Source organism: Pinus tabuliformis, chromosome 6 (assembly GCF_031772625.1).
Source record: "Pinus tabuliformis cultivar Carrire ecotype Pingquan chromosome 6, CPIR1, whole genome shotgun sequence".
Taxonomy (NCBI): Eukaryota; Viridiplantae; Streptophyta; class Pinopsida; order Pinales; family Pinaceae; genus Pinus; species Pinus tabuliformis.
In genome coordinates, this window is record NC_142292.1 from 645,880,857 (window position 1) to 645,902,520 (window position 21,664).

At 41.3% G+C, this 21,664-nt stretch overlaps 1 protein-coding gene across 4 annotated transcripts in view; it reads left to right on the top strand.

Annotated features, from left to right (window-relative positions):
• Window positions 1-21,664, top strand: part of LOC149260277 (peptidyl-prolyl cis-trans isomerase CYP38, chloroplastic-like) — a 191,761-nt gene that overhangs the window by 88,533 nt on the left and 81,564 nt on the right. For all 4 annotated transcript variants that reach the window (XM_089419990.1, XM_089419973.1, XM_089419999.1 and 1 more), the window contains one exon: window positions 12,176-12,411. In XM_089419990.1, coding sequence (XP_089276116.1) covers window positions 12,176-12,411 — 236 coding nt within the window. The remainder of the gene's footprint in view (window positions 1-12,175; window positions 12,412-21,664) is intronic.

The following is a 21,664-nucleotide window of genomic DNA, read 5'->3' on the forward strand; positions in this document are numbered from 1 at the left end:
GGGTTTGATTAATAGGTTGAGAGTTGGGATGGCCCAAGGTCAAGGTGAGGAGAAAGGGTTTCCAACAATGATCGTCAATAAAACAAAGGCACATGAAACCCGTAAACAAGCCTCTAAGTTGAAGCAACACCAAACTAGGGTTTACTCTAGCGAAAACAACTAAGGCAAAGAAATTTATGGATGAAATTGAAGTGAATGTCTACCAAAAGGGATTGATTTTGAGGCAACCACTATTCTCTTGGTATTTAGACTCTCCAACACCAAAAACTCACCTTGCCTAGGAATTCACACTAAGCCCTAGTTTGAGAGCTTGGTCTTGAAGGGGCCGAATTTAGGTTTAGAGAAAGAGAGATAATGTTTATGAGTTTGATCACCAAAAAGGAGGCAAGTGCCTTGTTCCTTGGGAGAATGGAGTCTATGATTTGATTGGATGACTAAAAAGTTGCTAAGGAGGAAGAATCTATGTTGCCAGGAAACGTGGGTGCGGGGACGGGGACGGGGACGGGGACAGGGACGGGGATGGCATTTTTTTAAACAGGGTGCATGGGTTCGTCGGGTAACATAATAATATTAAATTTTAATAATTAAATTTTATAAATTTATAATCTATAATTAATAATATATTTGAAATTTGAATTTGTATATTTTTTCCACTTTAAATAAGAAAACATTAATGATAATCATTTAAACATGCACATCATTGAACATTCAACATTGACATTGAAATTTCAAAATTTATCACCAAAAAACTGTTCTTTTGAATCTTTTCCGTGTACCATGACACTGTGACAGCTATGTGAGAGAGCTCAAGGCTACTACTAAAACTGAAAATTCAAAATACATACTAGGATAAATGCTAGACTCAGCTATTTTGGTGAAACTTGGGACAAATTTTGTCACACACAGGCTTTAAAATAACTATGCAGCTTAGGTTCATTTGCAAGGATGCCTATCAATGAATCAGGCTGTGGTCGTATAGACCCTTCCTCCTACACAACCAAGGAGTGTTAGCATTTCTGCCTCCTGCTCTAATTTCAAGACAGCTTCTCTCCTTATTGAAATTGCTCATTCTGGCTGGAGCTTGAGCTTGTAACTTTGCTTTGAATGTTTAGTCTCTCCCATATAAAAACACAATTTTTTCATAGGAGATTCTTCTCAACTTGATAGTGGTCTAGAATTTTCTTGATGTCTAATCATCCACCTGCCCCATGCATGGTGTGCTCTGTGGTAAAGCAATCCCAAAAACAGTGGCAGCCTTACCCTTCCACAAAACATGCTTATCAGTCTTTGTTTCCCAATAAAATGCACAGCAGCCATCTGATGGCTTGAGGGATAGTTTGTCTTTGAGTGCGAAGCTCTGCCTGAATATTGATTATCTAAACATAAAACATCTTCGCAGTTTTTAGAGATTACTTGGTGTACAAGTCCGTAGAGACCATATATGATTTAGGCATATTTTCCTAGTTTTAATCTTAACATGATGTTATCAGAATGCTGTGAGAAATTGGCAGATTTTGATACTTAATTTAGCCATTGTCCAAAATAGCCCTTCGCCATTTAACAACATCAGCTGATTACAGCTTATGGCTGGTCTCAATCCTACTTTCTATTTGACCGAAAATGTCTGAACCTGTATGTGTGCATTTACAGTTTATAATTTGATGGTTATTTGGCTCGGGAATGAATGTTTCATTCCAAATTGATTTACAAGAATTCTTAAAAAACAAGACTTGTAAAAAACTTAAAAAACCGGGTGTGGGTACCCGTGCAACACAGGTTTTGATGGTAAGGACCATGGAAGAATGTTTCATTCCAAATTGATTTACAAGAATTGATTTAGGGTTTTTTAGGTTTTGTTATAAGTTTTACCTTTGTTATAAGTTATTTTTTAAATTTCAATAAAAAAAATTATTTGAAAATTAAATTTTTAATATAGTTTTTTTTATGAAGAACCCAAAGAACCCGAAGAACCCAAAGAACCCAACCCGAAGAACCCGAAGAACCCAAGAACCCAAGCACCCGAAGAACCCAAGAACCCAAGAACCCGTTAAAGGAAAAGAACCCAATTTTTTTTTTGAAGAACCTGGTTCTTCATGGAAGAACCCGGTTCTTCTGGGTTCGTCTGGGAAGAACCCGTACCCGAATCCGGTACTTGGGTGCGGGAACCCGGGACGGGTTCGAGAACCCCACCCCCGGGTGCGGGTACCCGTGCAACACAGGGAAGAATTCTTGATGCCTTAGCACCAAAAACCCTAACAGTTACCTATGTAATGGATCAAGGAGATTTATGGGAGAGCGGATTGAAGTTCACCTCTAGGATATTCATTCACATGTTATTCATGAGTAATGCATGCAATAATGACATCTAGATACCATTAAATAGATTTTTAACAAATTAGAGCACAATAGTAAACCCTAGATTCATAACATTCCATACTTTAGGGATAAAGAAAATATTTTTTCAACGATAAGCTCACTTACAAGACAAGATGCCATGAAATTCCATCCATTGATCTAAGACAATAGTTCCAAACACAAACAATTTACTCCAAATATCAAAATGCATTCATAGATCCGATTTGCTCCACATGACAAGAACGTGAATTACACAAGAGGCTGAAATTCCAATTGTGTGTGATGATTTGATACAAATGAATCTCTCCTCTATTTATATGAGGAGTACGAATGCCTATTTTATCCTAAAAGCTTCGGAAACATCAAATTATGTCACAATGATTAAGTTAGGTCACAAGTCGACCTACTAGCCAAGATAAAACATAAAAGATTGCCTATGTGTGAGCCGTAGGGTTGATTATGCTGACGTCATCCATGTGTAGGCCCTCCCAGGACATGTGTTGGGGGCTTGGGGTGCCAAGTGATGTGTAGAATCCCTCTCAAATCATCTCCTAAGGGTTGGTCCTTAGGTCTCTGTCAAAATCTCACTGTGGGACCTATTACCACTCAAACTAGTGGGGGGGCCTAAAGGGGATTCCTAAAGGGAACAACTGCTAGGCCAAGGGCAACAATGGAGACTTAGCCCACTGTCACCTCAGCTAAGACTCCCTACTCTTTACGGACTTTCACCGATGGGAGGAGACCCGGTATATGGAAGTCACTTGTGAAGGATGAATCAACAAATGGATGTGAAGTGACCTTAATGATCCTTTTCCTAGAAGGGGGTAAAGAATGGAGCTTACTTGCTCTTCAAGCAAGGTACAAAGATTTCTAGGATAAGGAGGTGAGGATTTGAGGGTTAGGTTAGAGGAATATGCCTTGTAAATGAGTTTCCCAATCCTAAAATCCTTATTGAACTTGACTTCCCGAATGGTTCTTGAAGAATTAACTTTTCAAAGGCATGGGACCACACGGGACCAAGTGGGCCCAACCTAGATTAAGGAGAGAGAATCTAGCAACCGAGGATTTTCTTAACCCAGACAAGGAAGGGGGAAGGATCAAAGCAAGAACTTCCAATTAAAAGTCTCAAATTGATCCTATGAGGTGCTAGCCTAGGGAATACCAGGGAAAAGTTTGATCTCAGAGCTAGGGCTTGGGTTATCTCACAACTCCATTTTCAGAATGGCTTCAAATTTGGAGGAGGCCTTGAGGACACACTAACACAGTAGAGGCTAGGAGATCAAACTTTTTCTATGGCTATTTCGTCGGGAAAGTGATGCCCTAGGTGACCCAACTTGGCTAGACCTAGAAGAGAAAGGGAAGAGGTGGACAAAATGTTCTTTGAGTGATCACCTATTGGTAGACCAGTGCCTAATCCCTTGGGGAGAATGGAGTCTAGGAGAATGATGAGAAAGTACTTCGTATTTCGGTCAAGAAGACCTTAAGGACTACTTCACTTGGCATTTAGGGCAAGAAGAAGTGACCTCAAAGCTTTTATACTTCTCTTTGCAAAAAGAATGGATTATCAAGATAAATTCACTGGTAGAATTATCCCTAGGAGATTTCATTCACATACATGGCCCATACATTGAGAGATGCTATATAGAAACAATAATTCCACAATTTCGCAATTATGAAATGTAGCAATTAGCCCTAGTATAGCAAAAATCCCATTCAATGCATATGACAAAAGTAAAACAAGAATAACATTAAATGTGTGTACTTACATGTAACAGAACATATCCAACCATCACAATTTGACAATAAAGAAGCTCCAAGGTAAAATACTCCAATCCTAACATCAAAATTCGTCCATGCTCCAATTCATCCTCCCAAAAAAGGTGCGAAATTCTCTAAAGAGAAGAATGATCCAATCCAATGTGATGATACAAATGAATTTATGTATCTACTATTTATATATGCATTAGGAGTCTGAATTACCTAATTTGAGCCTACATTAGCCCATCAACTAAAATAATGTGCAATTAACTATCTATTGATGGCAAGCCCACCAAACTAGCTCACAAATAAAATAATAGGCCTCCCAAGAGGTCGAAAATTCCTATCGTTGGGCTCTCTAAGAGCCTTGATGAAGTCCATAAGTGCCAAAATGATGAGTTGGACTTCCAAAAGTAATGGACAAGGGGTTGGTCCCTTGTTCTCCACATAATAAACCTGTGGTGCTCCTAATGGCTGTGAGGGCACACAAGTGACCTCATGGGTCTCCAAGCAAGTCAAAGATGCTTGTATACCATCTGTAAGGGTTCAGATGATGGTGTAGGTGATGCCATATTATCCTACAATTCCTAGGTCAGATACCAAGTGCATGGTACATTTGTGGGGCTGGCTGGGCAAAGTTGAACTAGGTGCATCTTCCTCGTCGAGTAGGTGAATCTCGAGTAATCTTTGAACATCTCTAGGGATCCATGGAGTGTTGTCTATTGCTGTGGAGGCCCATGGCTCTCAACACACACCCTACATGTGCCAATGTAGCCCTTTGGAGGGTTAGGACCCCGTATAGGGAGACCAAACCCAAGATGGAGACCACCTGCAATCTTGCATAAGATCCAATGCATCCCCTAGCCTTCCAGTACAACAAGTCATCAAAGAAATTGAGTAAAAGAGCTTACAAACCATGGACCACAGGTGGGGACTTCATAATGGCCTGCCCTTCCATAATGGGCTTTGGCATGTGCTAATGTCTCCAAACTCCAAATGGGGTTAACCAAGTATCCCATTAGGTGGTTTCTACTTTTAAAGGGGATAATATGTCCAAGGTACATCCTTTAAAAGGTGGTGGCATGTGATAAAGAGGTGAATGGAGTAGGGAATGAGAAGGGGCAGCCCTGGGCCACATGCTGGGGTACAAGGGTAGCTAGTAGAAGGGAAGCCCACACTTGGGTATATAATGTATAGGAGGGAGCAATCGTGGTACATGAGGTGCCCCGACTTTGAATTTGCCACCCTTCTTTATATGCCTCTTTTGCCTTTTTATGATTTTTCTTCAATTCGCTGCGCAGGGCTCAAGGTTTAAGGGCATGATGTGTGAGATATAGCAGTGGATACCCCCTTTTAAGGTAGGGCAGTTCATTTCCCACCAAGGGTTGGAACAGTCATGGGTTCCTATATGATGAAGGAGGCTCATAGAACCTATAGGAACCAAGGTGATGGCCATGATGATGGGGTAGAGCTCATGTATTGGCTTTTTCCCACGTGCTAAATGTGTTTGTACTGAGGATATCTTGCATTTTGTGGTACATTTTTTTGTTGAATGTGGCCAATTATGCTTTTACTTTTCTTTTCAGCTGCATCAACCTCCGGGGCATCATTCTAGGCCTGACCCAAGGTGTGGGCAAGGGAAAGGGGAGAGCTAACCCTATGTGGACCCAGGTGGGAGAAATGATGAATGGGGTAATAATGAGTGGAAATGGGGGGTAATATATGTAGATGAGGGATTGGAACCACACAACCAAAATCAAGGTTTCCTGTGAAATACCATCCCTAAAGCCAAATGGTCAGTATAAGAGATCCCACGGGACTATAATCCAAGGTTAATATCCAAAAAGGGGTCTAGGGGACAAGAGCATAGACCTAGCCCATCCTTTCCATCGAATCCCCCATTAATCCATGCCCATAAGTGTCCATGATATGCAAACTACAATACACAATTACCAAATGACAAGGCATACCTTTAGGTTCGAGAGGCCTACCTTCAAACATACGATCATGACAAATGGGTGAGGGACCACATGGCTGGTTCAGGTGGCGGAGAAGTGCCACAACAAGCTAGTTAGTGGCTACAAGGGGCTGTTGGCTGCTGGCTGAGGACCATCTCAGAGAATTTCTTTTTCCTAGTGATATCACCCACAAAATGCTGGGTAACAGGCCCCAAATTGCATCTTGGGGGTCAAAATGTCGTCTCATGGGTCTCAAAATGGCCATAGTGCTTGTCTATGCTCCAACGTTGAGGGCTTCTAAGGTGGTGCTATCCCTTCCATGTCTCAAGGGTGAGACCATCCTCATCTGAGCCCTAGGTTTGCTGCTCTTCCTCACAGAGTGCTAAGGGTGGCTGGGGGCATGTTGCGTCTAGGTGCATCATCCTGAAAATCACCAAATGAAGGGAAAAATGCCAAAACTCTGTGGATGTTGGAGGTGCCCTAGGGTGTATATGATACTTTATTGTTGCTTGGAGTCCCATGGCTCTCAACGCATCATCTATGGGTGTTAACATGCTCCTCTAGGATCTTGGTACCAATTAAGGTGGCCAGGCCCCGACTGTGGAACCGCCTATCGATCACATCACAAAGTCTAGTGAAGGGAACAAGTCATTAGGTACGATAATCATTTTTGCATCTAAGTGGACCAAGCATGAAAGTAATGGGCTATTTGACATTTGAAACAAGGATTCCCTTCCAAATTTGGGGCTTTGAACTCATAATGGCGTTACCTCTCTAGGTAGGAGTGGCTAAAGGACAACCCTATTAGGTGCTTCCTGTTAGAAAATCAGAAAGGTAGAAAGATTTTCTTATCTTGATAATTACTTGTGATTTCTTTGCAATTTGATTAACTTTTTTTATGTCTTCTTTTATCTTCTCATCATTAAGCAACTACCAAAACAAAAATGCATGAAGATCAAAACAACAAGGGGACAGGATGTAGGCCCTCAGCTAGGGAAAAACCTCTCTTCTAGGGGAAAACCCAAAAATTCTCTTCCCTTCCTTTAGAATCAAATCAAATAACCAAGACCCTTTGACCAAGACAAATACTTACTCCAGTTCACCAAGTCAACCTCCCAATATAGTCCTTCCAAGATGACAAAGATCAACTTCTAGTCAACAAGAGTCAACCTTCTTCAATACTGCGTTAATCACAAATTTCCGCCTCCTGTATCAAGATTTCGGTCTCTACCGTAGACTTGCAATTTCGGCCCCTTCCTGTAACCCAAGATGACAAAGTAGCTTGGTCTCTTTCTGTCTTCTTGTTCTTCAGAGTATCAAGACATTGGTTCTTATAGTGTCCCATCTTGTGACAATGATAACATTCTATTTTAGAAAGGTCAATTTTCCCATGATTTTTCCTTTGACCCTTTAAACTTCTTATTTCCTCCTTTCTTCTCGAAATGAGCAGAGTAGGCATTTGAGGTATTTTCTTCATCTTCTTGCTTAACTCCTATTAAGGAAAGACGAGCTTCTTCTTGACTATAGGTAGACCACATTTCTTCGAAGGAGGGAGAAATTTTCCAACTACTAATTCCAACTGCAAAGGCATTACAAGACTTTGGTAGTCCTAGAAGAGCAACAATCACAAGTTCCTTATCAGGGATTATTTCATCAATTGCTTGTAATTCATCTCTTAAACGAGTAATTCTTACAAAGTAAGAGGACACTGTATAATATTTGGTCATTTTGACAGTTCGAAGTTCATTCTTTAGACTTGCCACTTGTCCAATATTCTTGATTGTAAATAACCTGGATAGAGCATCATACATTTTCTTTGAAGCATTTAGAGTGGATATGTAGGGGATCAAGTTGTCTTCCATCCACAATTAGGTTCATCGCTATAATGTCATTCTCTTGTACTTCTCCTTTCCAACATCATCTGTAGGTTCTTTGACTTTTCTTTGTACTAATTCCAATACTTTATTCCTTGCAAGGATGAGGTCCATCCTTGTTTTCCATGCTCTAAAGTTAAAGGCTTCTTGAAGTTTGTTCTCAAATTTCATTGATGATGCCTTGAAGTCACCCTTACTAGATATCTTTGAGGACTTCAAAAGGCTCTCTTCTTATAGTAGACAAAGACTAGTATATGATCTTCCCAAGACTTCCTTCCTTCTTGTAGATGAAATCCTTCAATAGATCTTCACAGGTTTAATAGATAAAACTTCACTTCTCCTTATGATCCACCTTGGAAACTTCTTTTTAATCCTTCCTTAAGATGATGAGAGCTATTGATCTTCACGCCGCCTTTTTATTCTTCTACTTCACCTTAACTCTGATTTCTTTGCAATCTTATTAACTTCTTTTATGTCTTCATTTATCTTCTTATCATAAAGCAACTAGCAAAACATAAATGCATGAAGACCAAAACAACAAGGAGACATGATGTAGGTTCTAAGCCAGGGCAAAACCCCTCTTCTAGGGGAAAACCCAAGAATTATCTTCTCTTCTTTTAGAATAAAATCAAATGAGCCAACCAAGACCCTTTGACCAAGACAAAGACCTACTCCAATCCACCAAGTCAACTTCCGAAGATAGTCCTTCCAAGATGACAAGGATCAACTTCTAGTCAACAAGAGTCAACCTTCTTCAATACTGCATCAATCACAGATTTCGGCCTCTACTGTAGACTTGCAATTTCAGCCCGTTCCTGCAACTCAGAATCTCGTACGTGTGAGCTAGAAACAAGAGAAAATGAATTCCTTTCCTTCGCTAGGGTTCCTCCTTCCTTCGTTAAGGTTTCTTCTCCTACTTCAAGCCTTTGTCATTTCCTTTTCTTGTCTTCACACTTCCTTTCAATATCAGATCAAACTCTTCTTGATTGGATGATCAAATAGGTTGAATGAATTGCTAATATATAGTCTTTCTGTGTGGTTGAATTCCCTATATGAGGCCGACTTGAATAGAGGGTAGGCCGACTTGGTGGAGTAGCCATAATTGACCAATTTTCATAAAATAAATTTTCTTTCTTTGACATAATAAGCCCAAGAATGGCCTAGTGCATAATGACAAGGACAATGACTCATGACACAAACCCTAGAAGCACACAATGGGTGCTTAGACCTAGAAACAAAATAAATTGAGCATGAAACCCATGCCTATATTTTTTTTTTTTTTTCTGTTGATCTTTACAATAATTTTTCTATTTTCTTTCTTTTGACAAATACATTAGACAATTATGAAGATTGATACTAGTTACATTTCTCATCACTTCCAACACCCAAGGGGAGGTGACATTTCCCTCGTCCACCCTTCAATCAATAGGTGTTATGTGAATAATGATGGTAACAAAGGGGAGGAGACTTCATGCCCAAGTGCCATGGCCAAAGGGACTAACATGGTGGGGCTCCACATCTTGAGTGTATAGATGCGAGGAGGGAGCAATCGTGGATGCATGAGTTACCAACCCAACCTTTGTTTTTCCACTCATCTTGTGCGCCTTTTACATTTTCTTGATTTTTCTTTGTATTATTGCTTGTAGCTCAAAGGGTTAGATCTTGCTTTGTATGATGTATAGTAGTTGTTACCCCCTTAACGATGAGGCTCCTCATTGCCCATCAGGAGTTGGGACATGCAAAGGTTCCTTTTCCATGGTTGGAAGGAGCAACATATGCTCAGGAATCGAGTGATGGCCATAAGGGGTGAGGTAAAGCTCATGATAAGCTTTTGCCCACGAGCTAATGTGCATGTCCTGGTCATATTTTGCATTTTGATATTCTTTATTTATTTTTATTTTGTGGCCATTATTTGCTTTTTTTCTTTTAGTTGCATCTAACTCCTAGGGCCAAGTTTTAGGCCCTACCCAAGTATGAAGATGTGTGGGTGCCAAATCCTAGAGAACCAATGGTCAGTTAAACACGATGAATGGAGGTGGAATATTGGGTTTGTAATGTAAGACAAAAAGTGTTAAGTATGGAATAGGGATAGATGGAACACACCATCTCAATCAAGGCTTCCCAAATAGTGCCCCTCCTATACACATTGGGCCATTAGGGGAGGTCCCATTGGACTATGATCGAAGATTAATCCCCCATTTAAGGCGAGGGAACAAGATCATGGTCAAAGCCCGCCCTTCGTCTAGGTCACCCCATAATCCATGCCAAAAGCCCAAGTACCGACAATCATAAGCACCCAATTGCAAAATGAATAAAGTGCCTTTTGATTGGAAGACCACCTTCGTTCATGTGCTCTTGCAAGGTGGGTGAGAAGACATATAGCTGATGTAGGTGGAGGAGATATGAATGGCACATCATCATCGACTACTTGTGGTTGTCAAGGGCTGCTGCCTGGCTGGCTGGAAGAGATGACATGAGATAAATTTCTCCTAGGGGTCACCCACTTTTGGTGGGTTACAGAGATCATCATCCATTGATGATTTTTTAGAGAGTCAACCTCTTAACATCATTGTTCAAAGGAAATAAATATTAGTAGTGTTGAAGATTCTTCAAGTAGAAAATATAGATTGAATTGAATGCAATGTGTGCCAACAATTAGTGCTGATGCAATTTGAAATGGGATTTGACATTGAAATAAAAACTGCATAAAAGCTTGTTGGAATTGCAGCTGGTCATTGAAGCAGAAAGGATTTGTTTCTTTAACCTCAGAAATTGGAAAAAAACTATAATTGAAATATCGCCCCAAGTATATTCTTGTGAAGGTTCCCAACGTCAAGCATTGTGAAAACAGTCAAACAGTAGTGATTTGGATTGGGTACTAACTGTTTGGATAAATTCTGATTGAATCAGCTTGTTAAACTGAACTATGACTTTAATACTCTTTACAAAATGCATGCATGTCTTTCCAAAGTGTTTTGCAGATGTTTTCAACAAAGCTGTAAAATTCTGCAAAACCTGTTGAGAAGGGATGCCTTTTAACATAATCATCATAAATGGACATTATTGCAAATTGCAAATAGTTACACTTAGATTTCCTAAAGCTAAAGTGCATTTTTCTCATGTCTAGGTGCCAATAATGGAATGTTGCTTGGCCCTTTTCTTAATTTCCTGGGCTTTCTTGGAACTGATAAAGGTTGTGCATAATATATTATGTGGTGTAGACTTTACGCTTACAACCAACTCTAAATGTTTATGATGAATTCTAATATATATATATATTATTGCTGTCTCCAACCCGCTGTCGTTCCCAGGGATGCATATTCCCATCTTTGCTGTTTCCCTGTCATGAAAACCAGTGCAACATGATTGAGCTTTCAATCTTGAGAATGCCTTATCGCTTTGAATATATAATTTTCCTCTTCTATGCTGTCATTGATTCTTTTACGAGTACGCACACCTCAATATACCTTAAGGTTGCATTGCCTATAGGTGAACATAAATTTTAAGATCATCGACTATAGAAGTTGGATATTTTATTGGTGGAGAATAACATCTTCTAGGTCTTGATCCCAGAGATAGAGATCGAAAATGATTTATAATTTGAATATATATATATATATATATATATTATGGAATTAGGTGTATGTTTCTTTTTCCATCTTAAGACCCTTGATCCCAGAGATAGAGATTGAAAATGATTTATAATTATAATTATATATATATATATATATTAGGGAATTAGATATATGTTTCTTTTTCCATCTTAAGACCCTTGATCCCAGAGATAGAGATTGAAAATGATTTATAATTTGAATATATATATATATATTATGGAATTAGGTGTATGTTTCTTTTTCTATCTTAAGACCCTTGATCCCAGAGATAGAGATTGAAAATGATTTATAATTTGAATATATATATATATATATATATTATGGAATTAGATATATGTCTCCTTTTCCATCTTAAGATCCTTTATAATTAGAGATATCTTTGCCCTAATAGCAGGAGGATTGCTATTGATGATTGCATAGACTCATCTTATGTATTTTTCTAGTTGGTATGTTACAATTATCAAATTAAAAGAAGAAAATTAATATGGCTCACAAATTTGTCATTGTGAATAATAATGTAGAAATTAAATCTAGTGTTATGTATAGGCATACATCTCATAAATTAATTTCTGATTGATTGCAGCTGAGATGTTCCTCAACCATTGGATTTCTGCAGTGTTGAAGAGGATATGGTTGACAAGTTCCCATTTGATGTACCAGAAGAGTATGCTAACAAGCCTCTCTTAAAAGGAAGAGCAACAGTGGAAATGAAGGTGAAGGTCAAGAATAATCCTAACATCGACGATATTGTATTTCAATTAGTTCTAGATGGCTACAATGCCCCTGTTACAGCGGGGAATTTTGTGGATCTTGTAGAAAGACATTTTTATGATGGTATGGAGATTCAAAAAGGTATTTTCCTCGATAATAACCCTTTTGAGTTGTGTATATTTTTGACTTTGAGGGCCTTCAAGACATTCCAAGTGCCTTTTGCGTTACATATTTGCATGGCCTCTGTTTTTCATTTGATATTGGATAGAGTCTACTTGAAGTATTTAAAAGTGGTTAGAATTAAATATGCATCATTATTGCCATTTGAATCCAAGCTTGTTTCCTTAAGAAATGCCCTTTCTGGTAATTTAGCAGCAGGCCCGAAAGAAGCTGGAAATGGAGAACTTCGAACTGTAGTAACCTGCTAATCTCCACATGAAATATTCCTCATCAAACAAGTAGAACAACATGGATATGTGGAGCATTTTAAATAAAATCCTCATTGAAAAGTCTCGTTTAGACTTGGGGACTGATGCAAGCTGCATGGAATAGTGCTGTGTTCACTTAGATTTGTACTTCTTGACAGTCAGTTCTGCCCATTGCAGTGTCTTGCCAATTATGATGTCATCATCTTTTGATGGATATTCATCAGTGATTATTCTGGCAGATCCCCCCAACTATGATTCAAAGATATTGCAGAAGCAAGCTTGAAGAAGGCTATGAACTGGAAATATTTGGGAGATAAATTTGCCCTTAGAACCTGTCAGAATTTGGAGGCAATTCCACAATATTTAATAACTTCACAAATTTATATATCATTGTTATGCTACCTGGATAGCCTATCAGTTTAAAGCTAAGGTGTTACCAAGCATTAACTAAACGTGGCATAGTTTCTATTTGCTTTCCTTTTATTTGGAATGCAGGCATATTGGTTTTCCTCTTTGGTGAATAAAATACCATTTTATCAATGTACAGGACAAATTACCTATCTGTTCATCTGGTCAGCTGAAATGGGTTTTAAATGTGTTCTGGGGTTCCATTCATCTTGATCCACTGGAGTGAAAAAACCAGATACTGTCCTGAATGACACATTTCACATGATATCAATCATAAAAAGATCCCCAAAATTTACATACCAACTTTCTAGAGCCAGCTCTACATTCCCAGAATTTGACAGTGCTGATTTGTGATGCTTCTATTAGAGAAACAACTCCTCATCCTTCTGTAGAAGATGTAGTCTTGTTGATGGCACTGGACCCGCCAACATCTCAGGCGATCTCCCCGGTAAGAAGTCCCAACTAGACCTCAGACCGTTTAGAGTAGGAGTCCCAACAGTGGGTAAAGTAATGCCTTGACTGCGGTAGCGTGCAGAGGTAAGTGTGATAACTTTGTTGGAAGCAAGTGTGTGACCTTGCAGCGAGTCAAGGGAGATGCATGGGGGTTCTAACACACGGAGGGGAAAAGGAAGTGCGTCCCTTAGAACCCTGTAATAGTACGCAGCTTGAAAAGAACACACGAGTGGAATGACATCACAAGTTGGAAAGCATAATAGTCCACAAACCAAAGTGACTGGTTAAACCAACAACACGTCTGCAACAAGATTCATACAATTCCATACAAAATAGTTCATGCACAAATGCGTAAGTTAAATAACATACCTTGCTAAAGTAACCAGAATAGTTGAACTACAATAACAACATATGTAGGAAAACGTGCTGGCTTTGTTATATATATTAAGTGAAAGTTCCACCCATACGTACACCATTGACAACCACTAGCCCCAATAGTGGAACATTATAGTCAACACTGCCTACTCCTCCAAAGAGATGTACTCGCCCTACGCTGTGGTGAAGCCAAGGCTTGTCACAATACTCTCCAAGCCTTCTCCAAGCAATGCCTAGCCAAAAGCTTGGCTCCCAAAAACCTGTACTATGAGTTATGAGGTTCTACATATAACAAAGGGTGGGGTGACCCTTGACATTCCTCTTTGACTCTTGGACTACCCTCATGACTCTTCACATTACATAGTGATTGTTCACATTCCACTAGTGACACTTGGAATTTCACTTACAACATATTTACAATAATACAATTTCCACATATACCCATGTGGGACAAAATAGGCTTGAGTCAGCCTAACAAGACAAACAACATCACTCGGGTCTTGGGGAAAGACAAACTCGGTAACCTCCTCGTGATGGTTTTCGGTGACGAACTGATACTAAGCTTGGTACTGCACTATTGTGTCCTCGTACTGTTTGGTGATGTCTTTATCGAAGCAGACTCTTGCCTCCATAGCTTCTGGGTATATGGTTTTGAAACCTTTGTCCAGCTCATCCTGAAGCATGCGCAACACTGTCCTGAGTGTGGCTGGACCACCGATGTACTTTTGCATGTTCTTTGCGCTCAGTTGCAAGTCATCACTGGTGGCTTCGCGCATCAACTACTCTATGTACCTGTCGACCTCCAACATGACTTGGTTCTTCTTCATGGCTTGAGTGAGGGTTTTGATCGAAGGGATCCTGTGTGTCCTCACTATGACATCCAGACTCATGTACAACTGTGCATAGGAAGCTTCAATGCTGGTGATGAGCGAAGGGAATTGCTCATAGTTCCGAATCAACATTTGAAGCCGCACTTTGTCTAGCTCTGTTTGCAGCTTTATCATTTTGTGCAAGTAAAGTGGGGCCCCCTTGTACCTCATTGTCCATTCTTGTACATGCACAATAGCAACGTGGATGTCTTTGAGAGTTTGGGTTGTTTTCGCGCATTGCTGTTGAAAATCGTATAGATGGACAACTGTTTTGTGCATGGTGACAAATCTGCTATACAACGTTCGCATGGTGGTCTTCAAAGTTGATATCTCCGCAAGTATTGCTTTCTTCATTTCTGCCATCACAGATCTTACAGACTGCTCTGTTCTCTGCTTGGCCTCTTGCAAGTCCTTCACCATCCGATCATTCTCTGCTATCAAGAACTTGATCGTCGAACTTGTGGCTTCTGCATAAGCCTTAGAAGCCTCGGCCATGGCAGCTGGATGTCTTCTGACATCTGACACAATCACCCTTTCCTCTATGTGCGTAGGTGATGTGTGATCATCCGGGAGCTGCTTTCTTTGTGCCTGTACAATCCTGTGCTGTGACTTGTTGAATGACAGATTGTACACATCCATCTCCAGATCATCATCAAGGAGAACAACCTCTCCTTGCTCGCTCGGGACCAGTTGTGATTCTGGAGGTGGCGGAGACTGTGGTGCGACCTTAGATGCTCTTGGCATGAGATCGATGTCTTGGTCCTGTGGCTCCTGTTCTGTCTCCATGTTTGTTGCCTCAACCATCTGCTCAACCTGCTGAGCAAATTCCCGAACCTGCACCTGCTCACCCTCTTCTTCATTTGTTGGCTGCTCTGTTGCCTCAACCTGTAAAGGTGCAATTTTCTCTGTCAGTGCGTCTTGTCTTTCCTCCTGTTCCCGTTTCTACTTTTTTTCCCTTTCTCTACTCCTGAGCTCTTGGTCAGCTTTCAACCTCTTTTTTGTTTCCTGCAACTTCCTCTCTATATCTTCCAACCTTTGCTTCTCTATCTTCCTCCGTTCTACTCCTTTCGCCCTGTCGCTTCTATCTCCAAAGCTTCTTTCTCAACAAGAAGATCTTCTCTAAACTTGTAGCTTTGCTTAGCCTCTACGCTCTCGACAATCTTCCTCTTGCCTTTGTCTTGCGCTGGTTTGCTGCTCACTGCTACTGTTGTTGTTGCTTCCTATGGTGCTGCTGCTTGCAGTGTTGCTTTCCATTCTACAACTATGTTGACTGGTTCATTAAGCCTAGAGGAGTTGTAGCAATACCTCCAAGGATCTTCCTCTGGCCAATGGCATGCCCCGTGGATCCATGGGTAATACACCTTCGCACTGTGGTTCTTGCATATGCAATGGGAATCATACAGATTGAAACTCTTGGTGCTGAACCCAAACTTCTTCAAGTCCTCGGCCTCATCATCCGCATCCTTCAAGGTCCTGATCTCGTACATTCCAAATCTGAAAAGGAAGAGTAGGCCATGGTGCCTTCGTCCTCATGGGCAGTCTTGCTGATAACCCTGTGGAGATGTGGTATGCACTCTTGTATGACCAGCTTGTCCGTGGCAAACCTCGGTAGCTCATGCAGAGGCTTCTCTCCAACATGTCCGCTCAGTTGAATGGCCTTCCTTCATTTGCCAACTAATCCAACATAACCGCCCAACTCTGCACAAAGGTTTCTGTGCTCTCTTGACCATACAAGCGGCATGCAAAGATGACCAAGAGTTGGTAGTCCTTCCTGAGTGATTTCATCTTGTAGACCTGGTTGGGTGTCGCTCTGAACTTCGATGGTTCTTTTACCCAATGCTTCATGATGTCCCTAGTGTTCACATTGCTGTTGGGAGTGTAGAACAATGCATCCATGTGGTTCACCAACTGTGGCAAGTGATACAGTTGATGGTAGTTTTTCGACCTAAAGGTGGCAAGCTGTGTTCCAATGGTACTACTCAGTGTCATCGTCTCGCTCTCGGTATGTGAGACAATCCAGTGAATGATATTTGCGCACGGGAAGGCGGGGTACCTGCATGCAACCCTATACAAGCCTGACTTGTGGATGTTGACATAGATTTGTTGATCTTCCAGATCTTCCTTGAAGCTACCTGCAAATATGTCCTTTATTTCTTGTCATGTAATCTTCATGTCCTTCTCTACGAACAACTGTGTGTCTGCATAGATGGGCAAGTTCATTGGCACTTGTTCAACTACATCTCCAGTGCTGCTCTCTACAGTATCCTTTGATCCAACTCTTTTGGAAACCATGCTGCCTGTACTGCTGAGAAGCTGCTCAACAACTGACTTACTTTGAGACAGAGCGGACACTCAAGGCAAGCAAAGGTCAAATTTAAAACACAAAGCACTTCAAGGATCAATCATGCAACAAACTGGGCAATTGCTGGGCAAGATTGCGCAGTTGTGACTCTTAGAGGTGAGGGATCTGCGCATTGCGCAATTGCAGCTGCTAGTGAGAGGTACTGATGACTGGAACTGCGCAGAGCGTAGTCCAATGTGGCTTGCTGTGGACTGGAATTGCGCAATGTGCAGTTCAGTCTGGCTTGATGCTGGCTAGGACTGTGCATTGCGCAATCCCAATGGGCAAGACTCGGGGACTGACTCCTCGAAACGCGCAAAGCGCAGCTGGAGCCAGTCACTGGCAGCCTCTGCGCAATTCCTGGAGCCAAGGCAGAGCCTTGAGTTCCATAAATGTGCAGTGCATGTCGGGAGGAGCTAGATCCGAGCCAAGGCAGCCCAGATCTGCCCAAGGGCAACTTGAAAATGAGTAGATCTGAATGCATGAGCGAAGGATGGTGCAAATCTGAGTGAATGGTCATGCATGCAATCAAAACAAATGCAGGAATTAGTCAAATAGATGAACAACGAAGCTTGTGGGGAGAGTCACCGCAACGACGACCGTTAGTGCAAAAACTGGGTTATGCATGCGACGCTTAAGAAAGGCAATGCGAAACTTGAACCAACCCTTCTACAAGTTAAAACAAACTAAAACACCAGCGGTCGTTCAATAAAACATGCAAAACAACATTGACACAAGCCAAGGAAACAAAAGCGATAGAAAAAGCAAAACTTACTCGGAAAAGTTGTGTCGATTGTGCCAAAGTTGCCTAGATGCTTCGGGAATGCCAGAGCTCCAAGATCGAATGTGCAAATGAGCTCTGGCGGCGTCCATTAAATAGATTTGATCGATTTAGGGTTTATGACGCGCATGCCAAAAATCTAGGAAAAAGCGACAAGTGGCGACAGTTTCTAAAATTAACTCGAGTGTAATTCCTAATGCTAAAAATAGATCCTTATTTTTTAGGGATGCTTTTTTGGAAGGGCTGCCATGCATGCATGGAGAAATTGCGTAGTTCTGGAGGGAACCGGGCAACCTGTCGGCACATGCATCAGACAACAATTGAGGGAATGCTTTTGTGCAATTCTTGGGTTGAGTGGCTCTGGTTGCCTCTCATGCTCTACGCAGTTTCCCAGCTGAATACAAGATGTCAGCTGAGTCTGCGCAGTTCTAGAGCCAAAGCTCACTGCTGGGCTGATCTACGCAATTCTTGAGAGCAAGGCTCACTACTGGGCTACACTGCACAATTCCTGAGAGTAAGGCTGGCTGCCCTCTAGGACTGCGCAGTTTGCCAAGGCAGTGCAAGAACCGGATGCAACCAAGTCACAGGGGGTCAGCTTGTGGTTAGACAACAAAGCAAGTAAGCGACACAAGCTGTAAAGTGAAAGATAAATTCAAATGAAAGCACAAGTACTTGGGCAGTGCAAGACAAGTTGCTGAGATTTAAGGAGGGAGGCTCCAAAACGAAGCGAAGGCAAAATTTTGGAGGGTGGTTGTAGCCGCTACAACAAGTCTATATACTAAGCTTGACCTAAATAGCAACAATCCTTTATGTATGCCTTATAGCAGAGGAAAAAGACAATATTAAAAAAGAAAGTTTTTTGTTTTCACCAACATTACTCTTGTGCTATTGGTTGGACGTGATGCTACCACTAAAAGTGTTACTTGCCCTTGATACCTGCCTCCATTACCAATTGTTTGGTAGGAAGAAAGGAAGTGCTCTCCTCTAAATCTTCTCTATGGGTTGAGAGGGGTTCTAATGCCCAATCGACTCCTCCAACTAAAGGCATCTTGGTCTTCCATCGATGTTTTTGTATTTTAGGATTTTGGGTAGTTTAACTTCTCTTGTGCACTTTGATCTTGAAAATGAAAAGGTCAAAAAGGAAGACATTGTCAGCCAATGAGCTTTTTCTTGGTACCGAGGTTGAGTAAACTTGCAAGAAGCAAGTTCTCTGATTTTATGTTCATTTCTTTTTGCATGCTACTAAAGTTGTCCGATGATAGAGGAAGTGAATAATTGGAATTTGAGTCCATGTAAATGATGGACAAATTCTCTTAATTGTGTGTTGACATGATGTGACTTATTGGTTCTAAATGGTTTGCTTCTAGAAATATGGCTCTTGTTGGTAATTGAGAATCTACAAATCTTAGTTTTGTTCGGTTGCAAAATCATTGGTGGGAAGAAAACTGTTAACACCTAATCATCAAGATTGGGTGAATATAATGTAAATAAATAATAAGTAATATGAATAGTCATCGGGAGATGAAGTGAACAGTCTCTCCCTCATGTATATAATAAAGACCAACCTGAAGGAATAAAATATACGAATCAATTTGTTTTGAGGAGTTACTGCTTGGCCTGACATGGTATCAGAGCCAACTCCCAAAAATAGTTGTAACTCCCTTCTGCCTATTGCGCTCTCTGTCCACTGCCCCTGTGCGCTTTGTCTGCCATAAGTGATTCTGAGCCATTCTGCGCTCTGTCTGCCATAATTGTTCTGCGCCCACTGCATAATCGTATTGTTGCATAATTGTTCTTGTATTCCCCCGAGAGGATTGAAGGCCATCTCTGCCGTGTGTCAGGATGGAGTGCTGAACCATTGCTCATTTCACGCTGCTGCGTTGAGAGCATGATGTGAAACGCTGCTGGTACGTGAGCTCTGAGAACGAAGTCCGAAGTGAGGCCGCTTTCTCAACCTCTGGGTTGCATCATTATTTCGGGTAAGGTTTACCACTGGATTACTGTGCCGTAGTTAAGGAATTACTCTTGGGATGCCTGGGGTCAGAGCTTCGGCTCTCTAAGGGTTCTATTTTGTTATTTCCTCGCTGTAAAAAATGATACAGCCTTGGTGTAAGCTATATTTGGGGTTCTTGCCTCTTAAGCGGTTACCTCTGCTGATTTTCTTTAAGATGTAATTAAATTTTCCTACCCTGGATGAGTGAAGGCTTAGGATTCGACTACGAACCCAAGATTATGGCTACTTCGCATTTGTTGCTCATTTTTCATGCATTATTTTATGTGAAGTTTGTAATTCCTCTATGATGTTGACGGACTGCTTTCCAAGCTTCGGCTTTAGGGTTTGAGGACGAGTTGTATATTTATGGTGCGGCTGTTGGCATTGCCGCTGGTGATCAGCACACCTGCGTACGGTGAAAAGTGAACGCTTTGATACCATTCACTTTTGAGAAAAGCATCGGTCCCTTTTTTTGACAAATTCCAATTACATCCGAATTCAAGTTATGATAGGTGTTTGAGCAGTTGATATTCTATATAGAATACAGTTTTTTTTTTTTTTTTTTTGACAAGTTCGGTTGCTATGTATTAATCTGAAAAAAGAAGAGAGAGGCAGTTTGCCGTACATATAGTGCTTCTTGAGCATTGTGGATCCAAGGAATTACAAAAAAGTTCCTTTCCTTGATCCTGATTCTAGTGTTCCTACCTATGAGGCATCTTCTACTACTATAGATCCTTACAAACTGCAAACACCAAAATTTACAACTGCAACACATGGCTAATCTATCTCTATGTGACTAATCTTCCTTGCTGTAGAATCTTCCGGGTTTGGGTCTGGCTCGTTCGGTTTTGCACTGGAGGAGGATGACGCTTCTTTGAACTTTTTATCCATCATGTACCTGAGGACGGTGATCGATTCTTCGGCATGACTACATCTGTTGTGCAGGCTGCTGAACTGCTCATGCAAAGAGTGAACTCTATGCAGGAAGAGATTCATCTCGGCTCGATACTTTTCATGTAAAATTCTGCATTGTTCATCGAGTTTTGCTTCCAGATTCCGAACTTGGTCTGCATGCCTTGTTTCCATACTGCGGACATGGTCTTCCAGGGTCCTCTGTTGCGCGCGCACCTCCTCAAATTCTGCCTGCAGGTCACGGCAGTGGAAGCACTGTTCTGGACGCTCCATTGGCACTGGGGTATGCCTATTTGTTCTGGTCGTATCTCTGATGCGGGGGCGCTGGACTTGCTGCTTGCCACTAATGGCTCCCGCTGAATACTCGGAAATCTTATGATCGACACCTCTGGCAGAAAGGGAGTAGACAGAGGCGTCTCTGAAGCAATGATCACAGTCACAAAAAGCTTCTCCGGAATGAAGGATCCTGAAGCTCAAAATAGGTATATATAACGCATACATGCTGTTGAGGCGGGAACGAACCCGTCTGCGACTTCCAAAAATGGTCCACACAGCCCAAAGCAAATCCTGATAGGCACAGGGGATCTGTCTGGCGGGACGATTTCCCCCTGCTATTCGCCTGATTCCCACGCTCTGAGCAGATCTCCCAATCCGAATTCTGATCAAATTCCTATCAACCATACCTGTTCTGTCCCTTGCACTGATTGTTTGCCGGTAGTCATAGATGCTGTCAACTGTGGTACAATGAGCGTTGACTGGATGCGTGTAATTCATGGGAGCGGTTGGAAAGAGGAGGTGTTATTGCAGTACAGGTTGCCCTTGGAGCGCTCACAT